Below are 19732 nucleotides of genomic sequence, written 5' to 3'. Positions count from 1 at the left end.
GGTTTCGCGCTCCAACACAATTCATGTGACCCGAAGGTAAGTGGGATGGAGCCAAAAAATCTGGACCGTGCGCTTTGTACCGAAAGGATACACGTATTTCGCTGAGCTCAGGGAGGCAAGAAGAAGGATGGAACTTGGCACGAAAAGGAGTTACTGAAACGATGGCGCATGTAACGGTGCAGTTCCTGCAGTCTTGAAATCCGCGACGAACAACGGTACTCGCTTAGCTAGGCATTCACGAACACATGCGCCGATGTACGACGACCGTAACATCAGAGCAGGCGCACAGAGGCGAAGCACGCGGTTCATGAAGGCACATATCCTACCAGATGATGCACGAAAAATACAGAGGGGCCGTTTTCGTCAAACAGAAGGTAAGGTCAAAAAGGGGACGGGCAAAGTTGCCTTGCATACACAGTATGCCTGTAACGCGATGCGATGACCAGGCAGCGAAGCTCATCCCGTTCGCACTTACCAGTTTGTATTCTGTATAAGGAACGGCCAGAATAGCGTTACGGATGCAGCTCTGTCAAGATGAAGGAAAGGAATTGTAGAGGTACGCCGGCGGTTGGCACAGTTGCCCGTATGCATCTGGAGCATCTTGAGCCAGCAAGATCTACCGATCCCTCGCGCGAAGAGTGCGATCACCGACAGGGCTTTGAGCTATACACACTCTTGCAAAGTTAGCATTTGTGATCGTCATCCCCGCTTGCGCAAATGGCCGCAATGACTTTCATGCCTTCTTAGACGAATGACAAGATTTTCAGACCAGAGAGACCGCATTTGTTCATGTGATCGTGTCACCGCTATGTCATCCGCAAAACACTCTTAGGTTATTCGTTCAAGTGTTCGTTGTCGTTTTCGTTGACAAAACGCGATTTCTCAGCTTTCCGCTGAGTTGGAGGGACGATAAAGGCTTAGCGATGTGCAACAAAGCGTGGAAGTAGCACAGCTATTCCAGGGGACACACTGGAGCAGCGTTGCTGAAAAAAGATTGAACACACTGCACAGCACGTGATCTCCAAATACACCATCCACCGTCAATGTGTCGCAAACGCCGGTAGTGCCGCTGGATTGTCGCCAGCGTCCGCTTCTACGAATGCCTCGACATCGGGAAAGACGCGGTTCACCACAATGTCAGAAAGTGTGTGCAGCAGCGGATCACTTCGGATGAACCGAACAAGCTGCACAGCAGCTGTCTCGGGGTCGGACAACTCGGTTCCTTCGTCACGAAGCCCCCCAGTGGACCAGTGGGTCTCTACGAGCGTTTTGTGCGCGTCTTTGAGCATCTCCAGCGTCGGCCCGAAGTGCTTGCGAGTGAAGTGTGACAGCCTGCTGAGTGTTGTATCTGAGCTTGCAAGCGCGTGAACGACATCTCCAGGAGAGACATCCGACAGATCTGGTCCATGCCTTGCTAGCAGGTCCTGTACGAAACGCTCATCTTGCTGAATCAGCTTATTAACCATGAACTGTGCCACCGAAAACGGATTGATTGGCGAGCCTCTTGCATCAGTGGGCGCTAGGAGGGACGGGCCTGCAGCTGTGACCGGCCGGGTCACCACACCACCGGATGGGAAGGCACGGAATTCAGTGGGACTCGAAGAGGGTTGATTCCATGTAAACGGACGGTCCATTTGTGGTTTTGCCCGCTCGTAAGACGATTCGTGCGATTGGGACTGGCTAATCAGGGCATCGTGCCACATTTCTCGTGAGCCAGTGTCGGGCGGCAGCGGTGCATCGTGTCGCTTGAGGAACTGGGTTCCGGAAACGCCATGTGCGTCGGCTGCCAGAGATACGCGTTCCGGATGCACCAGCGGCGAATGTGCGGGGTCCGCTCTGAGCATGGCTTGTTGGCTCTCAGTTTCACTGTATGATTCCTGAGTCTTCGACGATTCCAGGGCTGACGACGAAGATGTTCCGGAAGGCGGATATGCCTGCCAAGCTCCGACCCCGTAGCCATCTCGCGAGTGCACTCCTTCTGTGGGATCTGTGTGGCCAAACACAGCGTCAAAACGCGAAGTCGATGCGCGTGGGCCCGCCATGGATATAGTGAACTGCGATTGTGGGTAGAATCCCTCAAGTGCTTGTGGCCTGTAGATATCTGGAGAGGGAGCGGATGACAATCAGCCACAGGCAAATCCTATTTCTGGGTCTTGGCGACCCTCGTTTGGTTCCGATGTGTGGTCTCGTGGCGACCAAATGCTGCGTGCAAAGCAAATTATAGCCGCGCTACTTGAGGGATTGCCCTGGTTCTCACAGCATCATGCAGGCCGGCCGCCCGTCGCCCCCATTCAGTTGCAGATTTCGGGTGCGTCTATTCGGACAGGCGTTGCAGGCAGGCCGCTTGAAAGCGTGTGTATGCTGACTGCTGATAGTCATGACTCAGAAAAATCCGCTTGGAAGCTCTGCAGGCATGTTGCGATGTGGAGACCCCTCAGGAGACGGGGAGCAGCCAGGCAACCACCAATGACGGCTAGGAGCACATGTCAGAAAACACTTGACTTACCCACAGCATCACGGTACAGCAGCGACGGCCCCGCTACGTGTGTTCCAACCCAGTGAGCACTCCTGGCTCCGCTGTTGCCATTCTGCATGTGTTGACTCTCTAAGCCAGTTGTGAGGCGAACGTGCGGACTTGGAGTCGGACTGATGGACCAGTTAGTGTCAGAGCGCGAGCGTCCGTACGAGTACAACGGTTGCTCAGACCCGCCAGCTGGGACCATCCCCGCACTCGCTGAACACATTGCCATCAGAGCAGCAGGAATCGTACGACATCGCATGCATGCTGCATCGAATAAGGGGTTCCTTCCTGGTGAAAAAATAGTGTATTATTAAGCGGAGCAATTCACCGCGCAGTGATGCGATTTGCACACGCGCTCAGCGAGCTTTAGAGCTCTCGGATGCGTGTTGGGAACCCGATTTTCATCAAACGCAAGAGTCAACTGCAGAGATTGCTGTGGCGGTCTGCTCCTTAGAGCGCTCACAACCAGCCTGCTGGTCACGCCGACAGGCAACTGCCGTTTTTCTGTCGAGTCTACAGACGTACCGATAGTGAAAAAACTTCCGATGACAGTCCAGGTCCAGATATACAACTGAATCCAGCGCCGCGCAGCACTACGCCTGGCAGGCCTAGCAGGGCTCGAGGACACATCGCAGTGGTTCTGCGTCGGTAGTCCGCCCCCCGTCCTCGGATGTGGCCTGCAGAGAACGGGGGATAACTTTGTCAAACTGCCAGTCGGAAATGGGGAGAAAGAAATATGGTCAACAGCAAAGTTCATTTTCATTAATCCACTTTCAAATTCACAGCATCCGATGCGCCAGTACTACACAAAACAGTCCCTTCGAGCTCACTCAGGCACGCTGACCGAGAGGAGGCGAGATTATATGCACCGCCTCGAGGAACAGAATGGAAAATGCATTTTTGGGGAGGGCATTTGAATACACACTAAACGATGAGCTAAGTTGGCGTACAGACTGGAAAAGATAAAACGCCGAGGTCAAGCGTTTTTTGGGGAGGCCGTGCCATCCAGAGACGTTTGAGACCTACGGGCATATACGCCTGGTCCCGTCTGAGGCATACGGTCGCTGTGACTTGTTGGAAGCAGGGTTGTCATTCAGCTTCATGCTCCACAAAAACGCACAAAAGCTGACCCTTGTGTGGTAGTACTGCTTCCGATCCATCCTCAGAGCAGGCCATGCAAAACAATGTGGGGTGGCTATATTCGTGGTCGCTGTTGATTTGCCATGGCAGCACACAAGCCTGTATGTCAGCGACCTTCTCTGGCTTCGGTGAGTCTCTTCTCCGAAAACTATGGACTACAAAGACTGCCTCACTACGCCATTCAATCCAAAGCATCAATTTTTATTCTTTCGAGTGAAATCAGATTGGGTGTCAACATTCTTACCTAGGCCGGAGCCGGCGCGCCGGGCGAGCAGAACGAGGCGGAGAGCGGCGGCGAAGAGGAGGGGGGACGTCGTGGGAGCGGGCGTGAGAGAGAGCGCTAAAGGGAGACGCATCGGCGCGAGCTGGGTCGCGGGGAAGAGATCTCTCTGTAGGCGTCTGCTCTTGGGCTCCCCCCTTTGACGCCTCCCGTTCGCGAGCCTTCATCTTGGCAGCGTCGACACGAATTGTAAGAGACAAGTCGTTTGGCGAAGAGGGCGTATCCAGCGTGCGCGTATTCGGTGCTCTTCTCAGAGTGCGGTGATTTGTCGTCGGGATGTTAAGTCAACAACGGGACTAAATTGGGTGCCCCAGCAGCGGTACGGTGGCATCCGCAGTCGGACGATCTCAGGCAGATCATTCTTCAACAAAATACCCCAGTTACTTTTCATTCTGTTCGTGAAATGAATCATATCATACAATTCCTTCCCGAAGGTTGCGCGTTTTGCCAAGTAGGAGTCCTGCTTGTCAGTTCCCTGGATCACTTCTGAAGCCGGTGTTCGCGTGTTAGGGGAGCTGTCAGGATGAAACAGGCGTAGTAAGTGACAGGTAGAATGTCCGGACAGATCAGGTGTAGCTTCAGAGATATTCAGCTCCGTACGAATACACATGGGGGGCGCCAGCCCGCCCCGTTTCTCCTTCCCTTGTCTCGTCGCTCCTCCACCTAGGCGACCGGCGTCAAACAGGCGCCATTGCCACGCGAGGCACCCAGTTTAACGGAAGAAACATGAATATGGGTCTTCCCGTAGAAGCCAATGGCATTGAATGGTCATAGGCCTGCGCCCGATAACATGAGGGAACACAAAATGACTTCATTTTCCGTGCCCCCTGACGGCATGGGGGACCCGCCACTCGATGCTGCACGCAGCGGAGACAGAGAAGGCGGCAGAGGTGCCGGTCGCCCACGAATTGGGACTGCGCGGCGACGAAATTCCAGTAGCAAGCAATATCACTATGCTGCAGTTTCTTAGGAGGAGTGCGCTAAAGGTTCTGCTTTTTATCCGTTCTCGGATAGAATTCAACAGCGGATGTAGCGCCGCGAATCCAGCTGCATGTTGTCTTGTGCTTGTGCCCTCCTCGTTGCCCGGCAGTGCAAAACGCTGTCTCTGTGTTAGTGGAGACATGGCGGCCGCCCTCCAGATTTGCCACGGGCTAAAACTCGTCCATTTATCCGTTTTCTCTGTAGTCGAAGTAGCTTCCTGGTTCTCATCTTTGATTGTTTCGAGGGAGTGCTGCCGTGCCGTTTGAGCATTTCTCCCCAAGAGTTTCCATACTTGCATTTCTCTTTTTGTGTTGCATCGTGCGCGTCCCCCCTCTTTATACCGCTGCATGGAAGGACACCTTTCTGTATTACCGGTGTGTAGCCCCCTTTGCGACGTTTTGTTATGATGCCTAATTCATAGTGTCTGTGATTTGATAGGCGACACTGGAGTTTTGTCTGCTTTTCACGCCTCTTGCGGCGCATCAGGCGCAGTCGCCCACCAGGTTGGGTTTCTGTCTGTGTCGCTACCCGACAACGCTGGAGCTGTGTCTGCGTAGCCCGATGAGCTCCTAATCGATAGCCCTGTCCACAGCCATTCGTCCACATAATGTGTGCCTGTGTCTGCGGGATTCGGCAGACCTTTGAACGTCAAACAGTTCGTTAGGGCTTGATGCCTTCGCTTAACGGGATTCTGCCGCGCTCTGCCGTCGGACCGTCGGGGGGCGGTGATTCTACAAGTGATGCTGTGCATGTGATGAAAAGGACTTTTCCTGGCTGATTTGCTTCAGCGTCCGCGTCGGCGAGCCACATCAACTTGCGAGGTTGCTGCGGGCATCTGAGGCCATTCAGCCGGCTAGACTCCGGTCGTCCTGCTGCGTCGTTCTCGCTGCGATTTTTTCGGCGCACAATGTCGCCCCTATCGCCCACCCCTTACACTTCTCGTGCGTCGCTACTCCCTCTTCAGTTTGAGCTCTCGCCCCTTTCGGAGTTGTGCTCAGGAGATCGAGTACCACTGCCTCTCGTCTCGACGATCAGCTTCCTTTCTTGTGTCACGTTCTCTCTCATCGTGTCTCTCTTTCTCTGGCGTCTGCGCAAGCGGTACCACGAGCGCCTCCCCTTCGAATCCGGTGTTTCCGCGCACCTGTCACGACCTGACAAAGATGCCTCAGCATGCACTTCCTCTTCCACGGCTTGTTCTGCTACTTCGTTGCAAGCTACTCGAGTGGTGCACAGCAGCGGCAATGAGGGTCAAGACACGAAGCAGGGAGAGGACGGAGACGCGGAAGGCGCGGCAAAGAGAGGAACGCAGCTCTCTGATCCCGCACCCTGCGCTGATGGCTTGGTTTTCCAGAAGGGATATCGGCGAAGCCGCATCGGCTTTGCCCTTCATGTTCTCTTGTACACCGTGGTATCCTCTGTCCTGCTTCTCATGCTCAGCTTGATCGCAATCGAGACCTGTATACCAGTAGCAAAAAGTGAACTGCACTGGCGTGACAGAGCGGTCAGTTATATCGCCCTGTGGATTTTTGTTTTCTCAAGTCTTTACGGTGAGTTAAGAAACGGATCCCTATCGCGGAAGCAAAACTCTCAATCCAGTCCTGACCACACGACGGTGAAGTAGAACTGTAGAACTCCTAATGGCACGAGGGTCGGGGCGCGCGCATTTGAAGGTGGGCATACCAGCGACCCGGTCGTATCATGCATAAATGCGAGATGGATCAGCGGCTCTCTGATGTCTCCGGTGCTCAGTCAACGGGCCGTCGTCGGAGCCGATGGAGGAGGGGGAGGGGGAGCAAAGGGACGGAGGTAGAGGGGGAACTCTTCACAAGCGTGTAATTCTTTGCATGTAGAGTTTTATGCAGTTGTGTGCAAAGTTCACGCTCCCGATGCTTAGTCGTGCTCACTGGTAATATGGTCTTTTGATGCCGCGCGCAGCTCGCTGCGGAGAAGGCGTCGTGAGAGGACTCGTGCGCATGAATCACTTGTGGCCGCGCCGGTGAACTCTCCACTTTCTCGCAGCACGCGGGCCTTCATCGGATTCAGATAACACCAGAGCCTGTGTTTCATAAGCAACGCCAGCCTACCGTGGCGTTTAACGGGACTCCAGAGGAATCGCCTGAGGGGATCAGGGCTCGCCTGAGTTTGTCCCTGCCAGCGGCATCTCAGCTGGCAGTCGGCGAATCAACCTCGTTGACCTACAGTTTGCTGCGCGGCGCTGTTTGCAGGGCTCCAAATATTCCACCCTTACTTCCCCTGGTTTTTCCGGCTGCGATGCTCTCTCTCCGAGGCCACATCTGTGTCGTTTTCTCGAGAGCCCGGCGCGCATGCTCCTCCAGGAGAATCTAAACCAGCGCCTGCAGTGGGGTCGTCGTCTTCGCTAGGGCTGCGCAAGGCAAAGAATTGGCAACATGGCGCTAATGACGAGACTCCAGAACGGTGGCACGACGACGAGACGGAGGCAGACCCCGAGGAAGATGATAAGGAAATTTTGAAGGCGGAAGCCCCAGATCCCATCTCTCGCGCAGTTGCCAGGCAAGCCGGCTGCAACCAGAAGTGCCCGTCTCCGCATGTGTTCGGAGAAGCGTTCAGTTTTTATCTGGATCGGGAAGTGGAGCTTGTTCTGCAGCACAGGTTTTTGCGACGCCATATGGACAGAGCTGTGAAATATCGTTTCAGCCTCTTTACGAGAGGCAACGACATGAAGTGAAGGCTTGGCACGGAAACCAACGACATGGCGTGAAGGCTTGGCACGTGGTGACACCTGCCGCTGCAAAAGCTCAACATCGCTTGCCAGTGACGGCTGTAGTGCTTGAGCCGGTGCCGCCGCCGCTGCAGATGCAGAATGAGCATTCCTCAGTGTACGCATGAGTGATAGTAGTGCTGTCAGCATGTGCGTTGTTATACAGTGCAGGCGCGCGGTTTCACTGATGCGCTCCCACTTCGCCGTGTGGTTCCTTGCGACTTCTGCAGAGCCCGCCGGGAGGTATTCGCCTTCGCGCTTTCATTTTGCTTCGGGATACCGCGCCCGGATCGCTCACGCCGGAACGCCAGTCTAGCGCTGTCGTGTGAGCCATCCTGCCTTTCGCTTGTGCCCGTACGGCGACTCCAGGTGACGGCAGGATCGTCTTCTGGCGGTTCGGGTGACGAGCGCAGCGGCGGCACTTCGGTAGATTCTGGGGCAGGATCGTCTTCCAGCAACCGTGGCGAGAGGTTTTGCCGTGTGGCGCACTGGGAAGGCCGGAGGTACATCTACTGCTCCGACGCAGGACGCTTCGTGCTCTCCAAGAGCGAATTACCGAAGGTGAGTGTTTCTGGTCACACGCAATCCAAACAACTGCTTGCGACATTCTCCGCCCTGAAGCAAACCTTCAGCCCCCCTTTCGACGGGGGGGCCGGTTCAAGGAGGGGGGGATGCTCGCAGCGTTGTTGGATAACATCGCTGCATGCGCGTCCCTCATGGCGGCGTGGGCGTCGCCCTAGGGCAGCGTCTCCAGCAGACTGGCAGTAGCATCGAGGCCGGTGCCGAAGCGGCGGCGTCAGAGGCGTTTGAGCGCTGAGTTTGCCTCTCTCGATGTTATAGCCCCGCCTTAGCCTCTCTGTCGTATCTCTGCAGGCAGAGCGGACTGAACACGCGTTTGTACTCCTGGTCAGCCAGGGGGGGCTGCTGGCGTCTGAAGCAGTAAATCGGTGTCGCCAGTATGGCGCGAATGCGGTTCCAGTACACCTGCCACAGCTGAGGGAGGCGCTCAAAGGGTAGGTTGTATGCCGCGAAGCATCGTGGGGAAGCATGAGGTCCGGGGGCTGTCCCCCGCGCTCCCTGTATAAAGCGCCTCGGTGACGTATGTGCGGCTATTTGCTCACTAGGTACCTTTGCCGCCCCGTTGCGAGTACACTCATGCTGAAAGCATGCACACCGGAGTGCGCTCCGGAGTTGACGGGAGACGCAGCTCCGCGTGAGTGATTCACGCGCGCAACTTTAGCGAGGCGATAAGAGTATATTCGTTTATTCCTTCAGGTGACGAGCCAAATAATGCTGCGTTTTCGGATTCTCGTTTCCCCCGCGTTGTTGTCTGCAGGGAGTTCCTCGACGTCATGTTCCTTCTTCAGTTTCTCCTCGTTTGCAACTCCTTCTATTGGCGGTCCTACCTGGCCTCGTCCGTATGGGCCCTGCTGGCAGTCTACGGCATTCTTGTCAGGGTCTGGATTACACGAAAGAACCAACTCAAGGTCCAACGGCTGGCTGAGCAAGGAGACGCAGCTCCAGTGTCTGTCCTGCGTAGGCCTAGTGAGACACCCTCTTGTGCAAGTCTGCGCATTCCTGCGAAGGAACTCGTTCCAGGTAGGGAGAGAAGTCTGTTGAGTGACAGGGCCCGTGCGGGTCTACGTGTGGAGAGGACCCTCAGTCACAGTGGCTTGTCGACGGCACGTCTAGGACTCAACAGGCAAATCGCTCTCTGCAGCGTCGCTGCGCCGCCCGGTGAATTGTCCCGGTTGTGTGTTTGTATCCATTGCGTGCAGGTGACTTGATCTTGCTCAGGCCGGGTATGTGTGTTCCGGCGGATTTAGTCCTCCTTCAAGGCAGCGCTGTCATCGATGAGAGCGAGCTGACGGGCGAGACAAAGCCCATCCAGAAAGTGATGTGGTTGCACAGCCGAGTCGTACTCCCTGACCGAGCAAGGCAAGATCCGGAAACGCCGCAGAGGGGCGGTTCTCATGCAGATACGGGAAGAGACAAACCCTTTGCCATCGATCGTCCAGCCATGAGAGAGTCTGCTTTGTTTGCCGGTAAGCCTCTCGTTGGATAGACGTGTCTGAGGTAACTGTACGTGCAGGGTGCGTTCTGGCAATCGATGGTGCCCCCCCCTGCGTCAGGACAGCACTCCCGTGAAGCGCCGCAGAAGAATCGTTCGGCGTTTCAATGATAAATGGACAAAATGGTGCCTGCTTTTTCTTGTATGCGTACGCTGAAACGCAGGGACGCATGTGGTCTCCGTCGCGGGCTGGAGTGCCTCGAATATTCGCTTCCAGCACGAGGTTTCACCATTGGGCGCACCACAAGAGGGTGAAAAGATCGACGGCTCAGTGCCCCCGTCAAACTTCTCTCTGTCCTCTGATCTCCCCTCCGAATCTCCCCCCTTCTGTTTGGCGGCTGTCGTAAGAACTGGCAGCAGCACCGCCAGGGGCTCGCTGCTGCGCCGGACACTTTTTTCGTCTCTGTTCCTGTTCAAGTACGACGCGCAGCTGCCCGCGGTCTTCCTCATCATGCTGTCGTACGCCGCTCTCGTTATTGGCGTGATTTTCAAGTTCTCGCCCAATGCTACTGGAGTCGCCGGCTGGTTCTACGCTATGGGCACGTTGTCACAGCTGCTTCCGGTAAGAGGCACAAATATCCTCGGCACAGCTAAGAGGTGTCTGTTTAAGGGAGGCCGTGCGCCAGTAGCGGGGAGGAGAGACGTGAACTTATGTGTCTGTAGTTTACAGGGCGACCACAGAAGTTCAGGAACTATGCACATGAATTTAGCATCGGGTCTGCCTCCAGTGGTCGGCACCGGCAGCTATTCTCAGGAACTCGTTGCGAATGCATCTACGCACCGCAGCCTTGGTCGGTCATCCAGGTGGGGTTGAGCGAAACTGGAATGCGTAACGTTGTTTCCGATGTGACTCATCCCCGCTACTCACGGCGCTCATCGCGCAGGTTCTTGCACGCCGTGGGCACTCTCCATCGAGCATACGCCAGCCTGCACATACTGCTTTAGGCCCCCTGCGGTCGTAGTGGGTACTGCTGCGCGCGAGTGGCTGTCTGGGGCTTTTCAGGTGTGGACGCCCGTACTGATTGCTGGAGCCCAGGCCGCGTCTGCGCAGCGGCTGCACGAGACAAAAAAGATCCTGACTTTAGCGCCGCAGCGCATCGCAATGTGCGGCAAGGTCCGCGTCGTCTGCTTCGACAAGACGGGCACCCTGACGGAGCACGGAATGCAGTTCGTCGGTGAGCCGCCGTGGATATCGGCGGAAAGATACCGTGCCGAGCCTTAGCTGTCAACGCACTTCAGCATGCCAGCCTCTGACTGGCCTGGATGTCTCCTAAGGCTGGAGGAGCCGCTGGCTGAGGGCCTGCACGCTCCGGCGCGTAGGCTGCCCAGGAAGGCCTGTGACTGGGCAGGACGTCCGAGAGCTGTGCTCGGCCTTTTGGTGCCTTCTCACAGTGGCGGTCTCTTCTGAGGACGGAAAAGTCTGAGGCGGCGAGTGGGGACGCGCGCGGCGTTGGAAAGCTGCATCTGCAACCTGCTGCACGCGAGACCCGCTGTCTGTGCTTGCAGGCGTACTTGCCACCCGCACACCGCGCAGTAGAACGTCTTGCTTGGATCCGAGGATTCACACCATGGATCAGGAGAATCCGGTGAGTGGAAGTGCGCAGCCTCCAACCCCACAACCTGCAGAGGCGCCAACAGTTGCTTTCGACGACCACGTTCGGCCAGTCACCGCAGCGGACTGCAGAGACACCGATCTGCGAGCGCCATTTAAGGTCCCCCCGCCCAGCTGTTCCTCACCCACATCGCGTGAAGATGCAAACTGTCGAGGTGAGATGAAGGAAATAAAGTGCTGTGCCGTTGCTTCACGCACCGCCCAGGGGAGTGCGGCGGTGTGACATGTTGTTTGGTTCTCGCACAGCCCGTGAGGTCTAAGCAGGGTCGAGATACTGTTCCGGGCGCAGAGCTTGGATAGGGCTGGTCGCAGGGTATCATTGGCCTCTTGGCAAGACCGCTGTAGAATGACAGGGAGCCGACGGGGACTACAGTGAGAAAACCTGAACTGGACGAACCAATATGACCAAGCGAGGTGGAGAGTAGCGCTGAGATCTTTCTCAATGATCAGCCATGCGCGTTGCATGCCATTCGCAGACTCAGACGGCGACAACGCCGAAACGCCGCAAGGTGGATCCGCTGTTTTAGCGCCACTGCAGAACGACAGCAGTCTTCTGGTTACTGGTCTTGCCACATGTCATGGATTAACCTTGAAGACGCCACTCCTGATCCAGCATCCGATCCAGTTGCGCGTGCTGCTCCGCGAAGCCGGCACGCTGCCTCTTCTGACTCAAAGGCATGCGTGTGAGGCGTCTTCGCCGCAGCCGCCCCATCCACACACAGTGACAACGCGAGGCGGCGGCGACTGCGCGAAACGCGGCAACCACGAGGCGGACGATGTGGACATCTTTCTTGGCTCCGATTTGGAGCAACGGTGAGCTACAACTGCGTGCTTTGGCTCCGGACTTGCCAGGAAGCTGCCCGAAGGTGGTCGCTTCTCCCGCCGACTAGCTTCGTTCGTCTGACGCCCATTTCTGGGAGGTAGCACGGTCTATGCTAATTGTGTGCTTCCTTCGTTCGATCGTTCGACTGGTGCATAGGAGTGCGTTCGTGGCTGCTGTGTCTTTCGGCAGGATGGTGCATGCTACCGGCTGGGCTCTGATGGAGACTGCTCGTGGAGAAGAGGAAAACAAAGAATGTCGCCCGTCCGAAGTTGGCAGCACTCGAAGGTGGATGGTGCCTCCAGACTTCGCGTCCCGCTTCTTGGTTTCGCCTGACTTGTGGGACGCGTCCGCTGGCGACAGGGAAGATCTCAAGCTCTACTTCGACGCAGGTATATAGCCAGGCAGTCTTTCACCCACTGAGATGCAGTGAAAGTCGCGTCAGGCTCGGCGGATGGCGCACCACAATTCTGCGGTCAACAGCTGACGGATTGTGCAGTCTTGACTGGGCCTCCTACATCTCAAGCCGCAGTGCACGACGCGTGATTCTTGGCGAGAAAGTCCGATCGCACATCAGCCTTCTGCGGACCCGACCCTATCGGTTGTTGCGATGCAGCATGTGCAGTCTTTGATTGTTGTCACTGGCTGTAGCGCGTTCGTTTCCTTGGGTCCCTCCCCTTGGGGGAATCCGTGTTCGCAGTTCTGATGCGTCCTCGTTTGCTTACGCTGCCTTATCGCCATTTTAGGTGCTGTGGAAGTCCTGCGCGTCTTCCACTTCGACTACGTTTTACAACGCATGAGCGTCCTCGTGAGACGACGCCGGCCGCGGACCGTGCACCTGAATGCGGACTGCTCCGAGACGTCAGCGAGGCTGGATGAGACCCTGGTATTCTGCAAGGGGAGCTACGAGTCAGTTGGCCCCCTGTGCACGTCTGGGCTGCCGCCAGACTTTACTGAGCGCTGCCACACGCTCGCCCGCGCCGGCTTCTACGTCCTTGCTCTCGGTTGCAAGCGGGTCTCACTGGACGCGCCGCAGGCTCGCGCATGCAACGAGTCTGTTCCTGAAGACGCGCATGGGCCTGACGACGGGCTGAGCGTGCGCAGGCGCAGGGCGCGCAAAAGACACTCACACCCAGTGCAGACATCTGGGCAGCAGGAGGAGGAGTTCGTAGAGGCCAAGTCAGCGGGAGATTGTCTCAGCAGTCCCCGTGATGCGGCGTTCCTTTCTTCGCCGAGCCACTCCGGGACTTCCACTGTCGGCCTCAAGGCGGCTGGTGATGTCGCAGCGCGATCTGCGGCGGAGCTACAGAGGGACTCAGCAGAAAGCAATCTTCATTTTTTGGGTTTGATTCTTTTCCGCAATGAACTCAAAAGCGACGCGGCAGAAGCTATCCGGCAGCTGAAGCAAGGTCGCGTAAGACCTGTCATGATCACTGGCGACAGTATCCTCACAGCATCGTGTGTAGCCAAACTATGTGGGATGACCCAAGGTCACCCTCTCTTCGGGTCGGCAGCCCCTCCTCACTGCAACGCCACCTGCGACGTCCGTTGCAGTGGAAAGAGCGCGGGGGACGAGAGCGCCATTGAGCGAGTGGCGATGGACAGCCATGAGGGCATCCTCGTTCGAAACGCCGCAGACGAGTTGACGCCGGTGCAGCCGTCCCCATCGCTGCTCATCGCAGAGTTCAAGACTATGGAGGACCCGCGCTCGGGGCTCATATGGCGTGACGCGGAGCGGCCAGAGCGAATATTTGGCGAAGCGGAGGTGTATCAGTGTGTCGCCAGAGTAAGCACTCCACTGGCAAGCTGGAGGACCTTGCAGCACTCAGAAGGGCCGCAGAGCGTGATGCCACTGTGTCCAGACTGTTTCACTTGTTCGCGGAATCGCACGCTGGCTGCAGGTTTGCTTTCTCTCTGGAACCGGAATCGAGCTTGGCGCTAGCTAATGCTAATCAGTGCACGGAAGACCACCGGTGTATCCGCGGAGTAGCTGGTGTGGAGTTAAGGGTTGAAAGCCTCAAAGAGTGCATGTTTTTTGAGCCACAATAGGCCTTCATCGATTGTGTTTTGTCTACTGCTAGGCTGGAGGCTCTTGCGATTTGGCGGTGACGGAGAGGGTCCTCGAGTACCTTGCGACGACGCCGTTTGAGCCGACAGACGAATTGGCTCGACTGAGTAGCGCATCCGCTTCAGATGGCTGTGACGCTCCACCGTCGTCCGCGTGGCCAGTCCCTTTCTTGAGGAATGTGCAACGCAGGCTAGGGGACGGTCTCGAGGCTGGTGCGGACGAGAAAGCCGCTCTTTTGGAAGCAGGAAGTCCTGGCGCCTGCGTTCAGCAGCACACGAGAATTCCGGCGTGTCGTGATGTTCCCTCAGAGGAGCGGCCAAGCCCCTTGGTCTATGGCTGGCGCGCAGCTAGGGAATGGTTGTTCGGGTCCCGTCCGCCGGTTTCGTCATGCCCGAAATCCAAAGGAAGTTCTCAACCGCACGAAAGCGAAAACGGTGACGTGACGACGCTTCTAGACGTCCTATTGATGCGCATCAGGATTTTCGCGAGGATGTCGCCTTCTGTAAGCGCCTCTACTGTGAACAAACTATACGCCGGGCAGCATTCCACCTGTCGCACGCGCCAGGCTGCCTGCACAAGTAAAACGTCTTTTTCATTCCCACACGGGGACTCGCCGCCCCTATGCATCAGCAAGCACCAGCTGCCGGGTTCCACACTCCACACCTGCTCCTGTGCGTGTGTCGCAGGGAAAGCGACGCGTCGTGCTGGCCTTCATGAGACGAGGCTTCGTCACTTGCATGTGCGGCGACGGAGGAAACGACTGTGCAGCGCTTCGGGCTGCTCATGCGGGTCTTGCTTTTTCTAAGGTTCGTTGCAAGAGACCGTTGCACCTAGTAGCCGCGGCTCCGACGCGCTTCTTAGCTGGTTTACGCGGAGTATCGTTTTCCCTGTCTGCATGTCCCTGTACCCAGAACAAGAGCTGGTGCAGTGACCTCGAGACGTGCGTGTGTTTTCTCCGTCGTCCGCCACATATTTCTGCGTTCGAGGTGCCGTCCTACGCCGTGTAGCCAGGCTGGTCGCGCGGTTCAGCGTGTTGATACGATACTGGCGTGCCAATACGACCAGCCCATAGCGCTGTCTCGTAGAGCCGGAAGTGAGAGCCTCCGATACCGTACTCGTTTTTGTCACCGTCGCAGCTTGTTCTCACAGGAATGCCGGTCAAGGATCCCCACTGGGGACCCCCGAGACGCAGCTACTCTCAACTCGCGGGGGATAGCCTTGACATAGGACGTAGTTCTGTATCCAATCTGTACTATTGCTTAGTCGCGTTGATATGGTGACGTCTTGCGCGTGCGAGTGTGCTGCAGCGGTCTGCATCTGTTCTTGCTCCCTTCACTGCCGCATCTCTGAGGCCAACTGCTGCGGCAGACCTGTTGAAGTAAGTGCATGTGGCATCGAATAGTGTTGACGTTTTCGCTCTTTGTTTCTGATGCTTGATTGGGGGCCGAATAAGTATGTATATGTATGTGTATGATTGCTAGGTTGAAAATGTCCTTCTCTGCAGATTGACGTGACGCTTCCCAGCTGCGCCTCTGGAGTAGCAGCCACTCGACGGGTATCGCACTTTGTTCCGCTGTGCCTCACGAGACTGCTGAACGAATGCGTGGTTCGCTGTTTGGTGTCCTGTACGCGCTGCTCCCAGAGAAGGGCGCTGCAGCTTGGCCACGGCTCTTTCTGCGTACAAGTTCTTGGTGGTGTACGGCGTCTTGCTGTCCTTCGTCAAGGCGATTCTGCTCACGTTTGGAGGAGGCTCCTGCATGAGTCAAGCCATTTACCTCATTATGGATGTCGCCATCCTTCTCGGCATGAGCAAGGTCATGGTCCTCGCCAGGTACGGCCTCGATACTGAGGGAGCAGGGCTCTGCGCCCACAAGGCTCCGGCTGCAGAAGGTGCCGCCAAAACGTGTTTCAAGCAGGCCTTGAGCCATATAAGTTGCTGGGAGAGCGTTCGCAGCTGTAGGTGTGCCCCGGTGTGCTCCCGGCTGTCTAGCGTACACGGGCGGGCTCGTCCCGAACACTCATATGCCAACGCTATAGCGTCAAAATGGTGGTTCCTGTACGGCGGCGGTTGTCGTCATTTTGCGACTGAGACCCCACAGGGGGCTGGGCTGCCTCGACATGCTGTTTGCAGGCCCAAGGAGAGCCTACGAATTCGCTCGCCAACGTCGAATCTGTTAGGCCCAACTACAATCGTATCTGTCTGCGTTATGCTCCTGGTGAATCTCCTCTTCATCGTGGCGCTCTACACACAGCTTCTCGCCGCAGGCCTCGGCGTGGACATGGCGTACCAGTCTGCGCTGCCTGCTCAGGCGTGGTGGACGAGGTGCGTCTGAGGCTGTGCCTTGTGGGAGTCTTTTGTCGGTTCTCTAGCGACAGTCTCCCTCGGCCAAACTGCTCCGTTGCACTAACACAGGGTGATGCAGCAAGTCAGCATTTCCGACTGGGTCGTGCGGTCGCGCGGGTTGCTCTGCAAGAGAAAGCTGGAGCATGCATCACCGCGGGCAGGATTTGCGGAGCAAGCAGACGATTTGCAGGCTGACGACTATGAAACAGTATCGTGCTTATGTCCTCACTGAATCTGTTTTCTGGCAGGAGCGACACGTACGAGGCGGCAAGTTGTGCCATTTGGCTGTGTATGCAACTCACCAACACGGCATTCGTCTTCTCTCTAGGTGGCATGTTCCGCGATCGTTTTTACCGCAACGCAGCTCTCGTCGTGTAAGAAAGCGCACGGGTCTAGTGGACGCTTCTGTCGGCGGCTTTGGCTCTAGGATTTCCAGCACCAGAAATAATGTAGCTGTCAGGTATATGCTGTAGCGCAGTGGCCTCAGAACGTTCCTCGCTGACTCGTCGGTTGTAGTGCCTCTGAAATATGTTGCTTACTCGCCTTGATTCGCGGGCCCGAAAGAAATTCAAGATGCGTTCGTCGCAAACAATTACGCATCTGATTTTGCCGCTCAGGCCGGAGGGCGTCACGTTCTTCCCTTCGCGTGGCGCGGTGTGACATGTTTTGTTTGTCTTCAGCTTGACTGCAGTTTTCCAGCTGTTTTTCATTGTCATCACTTTCCTGCCGACGTCGAGTCTTTCATGCGTCATGCGCATCAACTGTACCGACGAAGCGTCTCGGGCGCTGCGTCTCCCCATCCCCGCGTGGATGGCTCGCCCAGCTGCGGGAATGCCTGTGCACAACCTGCGCGGGCACAACATCTTTCCGATGGCGTGGAAAGTACGTGAGGCGAGATGATGCGGCCACAAACCGCATGGGTAGGCACTTCTGTTGCAGTCCCCCACACGTGCCGTGCGTAGTCGACGGCTTCCGTCTGGTGCAGCGATACTTTGAAGACATTCCTGTTGTCCTGTCAGGAGCTGGCGAGTTGACCCGCGTCTGTGGGATTTGTGCTGGAGACTTGTGGGCATCGCGTGCCGAAGGAAACCGGTCGCGGGAGGGCAGTAACGCTTCACCTTGCACATGCATTCGCCACTGTATGTGAGCCAGTACGTTTTTCTCATGCTGCTGCCGACCGGTTCCTTGGATGCGTGTCCTCGCGTGCACGCAGGTGCAGCTCGTTGGTTTGTCGCTTGCCAACGCCGCAGTCAACATCTTCATGGCCAGATTCCTCTTCTCCGCCGCCTTCCTCAGATTCCTTAGAACTTACACAAATTGTCCTGGAGAATCGGATCATCTTCGAATCTAGTTGTGTGAACGATTCACCTTGCGTGGGAGCGTGAGTCCCGCTACACCGAGGTAGCGCTACGCGAAGTATGTCCCGTTTAGGAGTGAATTTGGATTTGTTATTTATGAGCGGTAGCCAGCCGCTCTTTCCCACTTGTCGGGTTCTCATTCCGGTGGGCTTCTTCTGTTCTACCACATCCCGAACAAAATACACGCACGAGTCTTGTGCAGTTGGCGCACGAGAATGCAGGGTTTCGCAAGTGCGCACGTGAACACACGTTTTTGCTTCCTTAAACACTGATGGCTACGGCTGCGAAATGCTGGCATCAAATCATCTAGGCTCCTATTCTGTGCCAGCGAAGGGAGATGATCAACTAGAGGGTCAGCAGCGACGGCAATGGCAGGGCATCATCCGTTTGAGTGCATTTGCGAACCGTTTCGCCGACCGTGCGACGCCTCTCTCCGTGGCCTAATAGTTCCGCACGCACCCCGTATCACGCGGTTTTCGTCAGTCAGGATGTGTGAAAAGCGCCCCTATTGCCGCGATATCCGAACACGCATACAGCGAGTTATTGAAGGCGTCGGCCAGCCTACACGAAAGACATTGTAGTCTCAATAGCTTACGATGTCTGTCTTTCTTCTGATAAAGGATGACCATTTTCCTTGCATACCGCTGTTCGTCTCTCATGTCTTTTCACGCCAGTGCCTATGCACTCTAGCTGGTTCTTCTGATCACCAGCCTACGCGCCAGCAGTCGAGAAGGAAGTTAAATTCGGTGCGATAGTAACGATAGGTGACATAACCCCGGCACGTAAGTTCGTCGTGGCTGCTTTGTACGGAGGATATCGCTTAAATCGCGGCTCTGGGAAGGCCATTTCGGTCTTCCCGAATTCGCGTTGTATTTGCCTTCAATGTAAGTTGGTTTGAGGTGCATGAAGCTGAGAAAGAACCACGGTTAAATCCTGAAGGCGAGATATCTGGCACACTGGGGGGGCTGAGTAGAGTTTCCACATGCCCTGCATTCAAGCATCTGTCGTCGGATCGAACCACTTGACTCGTCACGACAGGCGTTGTTTTTTTTTCCACAGAAGACAGTCCCTCGATTCTGCCTCAGTATTCGTTGTTCCAATATACAGCCACGTAACTCATGCTCAGTCGTGTTTAACCAGTTCGCGTCAGGGCGCGTTGAATCCTTTTCGAAAAAGAAGTGAGTCGGTCTGTAGCATTGCTGAATATCGACTTGATGGTACCTGGTGGTTTCCCCCTTACGTGTGGAAAATGCCGTTCGTCTCGAACGAGTAAGCAAGCTGCAGTAAGGCTGAGTCGCACTGCAGACGCCGTGGGGGGACAGCCACAACGTATCGAACGAAAGTGGTGCTCGCCAATTGATAACAGTGCTCTGAGTTGCTTATCGTCATCTGGTGGCTCACGTCTGCAGCGCAAGGGGCTGCAAACCCGCGACACACAAGCGGATGCTTTCGTTTCGGAGACGGCTGGCCACCGGCTCGCCGTGAGGCTTGCTAGACAGAAGTTGCGCGTGCCAGAACGTGCTTTAGTTGTCACAGCGTTGCATCTGCGTCTTGTGTCTTCAATTCAGTGTATCGATTCGTCTTTTGTGTATTTCTGCACGCGTCGGGCAGAGAGGAATGAAGCGAGGACAACTGCAGCCGGGCTTTCGTCGAAGCCGAAGGGCCAAGACAGTTCGTAGTCATCCGAAGGAGCACATCTAGACACACTGAACACATCCGCACGCTCATGCGCCTCCAGTTCCCAACACCCCTCGGCCAAAATATCGCGTTGCATGCTTGTCTCATTAAGTCAGTCCC

The 19732-nt window shown here is 56.2% G+C and overlaps 2 protein-coding genes across 2 annotated transcripts; one reads left to right on the top strand and one right to left on the bottom strand.

Annotated features, from left to right (window-relative positions):
- Window positions 1-1040: 1040 nt before the first annotated feature.
- Window positions 1041-4017, bottom strand: BESB_020880 (uncharacterized protein; the record flags this gene model as incomplete). Its single annotated transcript, XM_029360797.1, has 3 exons — window positions 1041-1987; window positions 2507-2734; window positions 3906-4017. 3 exons carry the CDS (start codon window positions 4015-4017, stop codon window positions 1041-1043), a joined length of 1287 nt encoding a protein of 428 aa, XP_029216156.1.
- A 1812-nt stretch (window positions 4018-5829) lies between these two features.
- On the top strand, window positions 5830-17928 carry BESB_020870 (E1-E2 ATPase subfamily protein; the record flags this gene model as incomplete). Its single annotated transcript, XM_029360796.1, has 20 exons — window positions 5830-6469; window positions 7148-7454; window positions 7893-8223; window positions 8536-8675; window positions 8999-9261; window positions 9441-9707; window positions 9898-10295; window positions 10737-10908; window positions 11240-11500; window positions 11822-12158; window positions 12358-12557; window positions 12912-13951; window positions 14247-14735; window positions 14920-15039; window positions 15541-15611; window positions 15876-16064; window positions 16365-16556; window positions 16826-16951; window positions 17258-17459; window positions 17791-17928. 20 exons carry the CDS (start codon window positions 5830-5832, stop codon window positions 17926-17928), a joined length of 5883 nt encoding a protein of 1960 aa, XP_029216155.1.
- Between the last annotated feature and the right edge of the window lie 1804 nt (window positions 17929-19732).

The sequence above is a fragment of the Besnoitia besnoiti genome, chromosome XI (genome assembly GCF_002563875.1).
Source record: "Besnoitia besnoiti strain Bb-Ger1 chromosome XI, whole genome shotgun sequence".
Lineage (NCBI taxonomy): Eukaryota > Apicomplexa > Conoidasida > Eucoccidiorida > Sarcocystidae > Besnoitia > Besnoitia besnoiti.
Note: the sequence above shows the minus strand (reverse complement) of the source record. Positions and strands in the feature narration are given on the sequence as shown.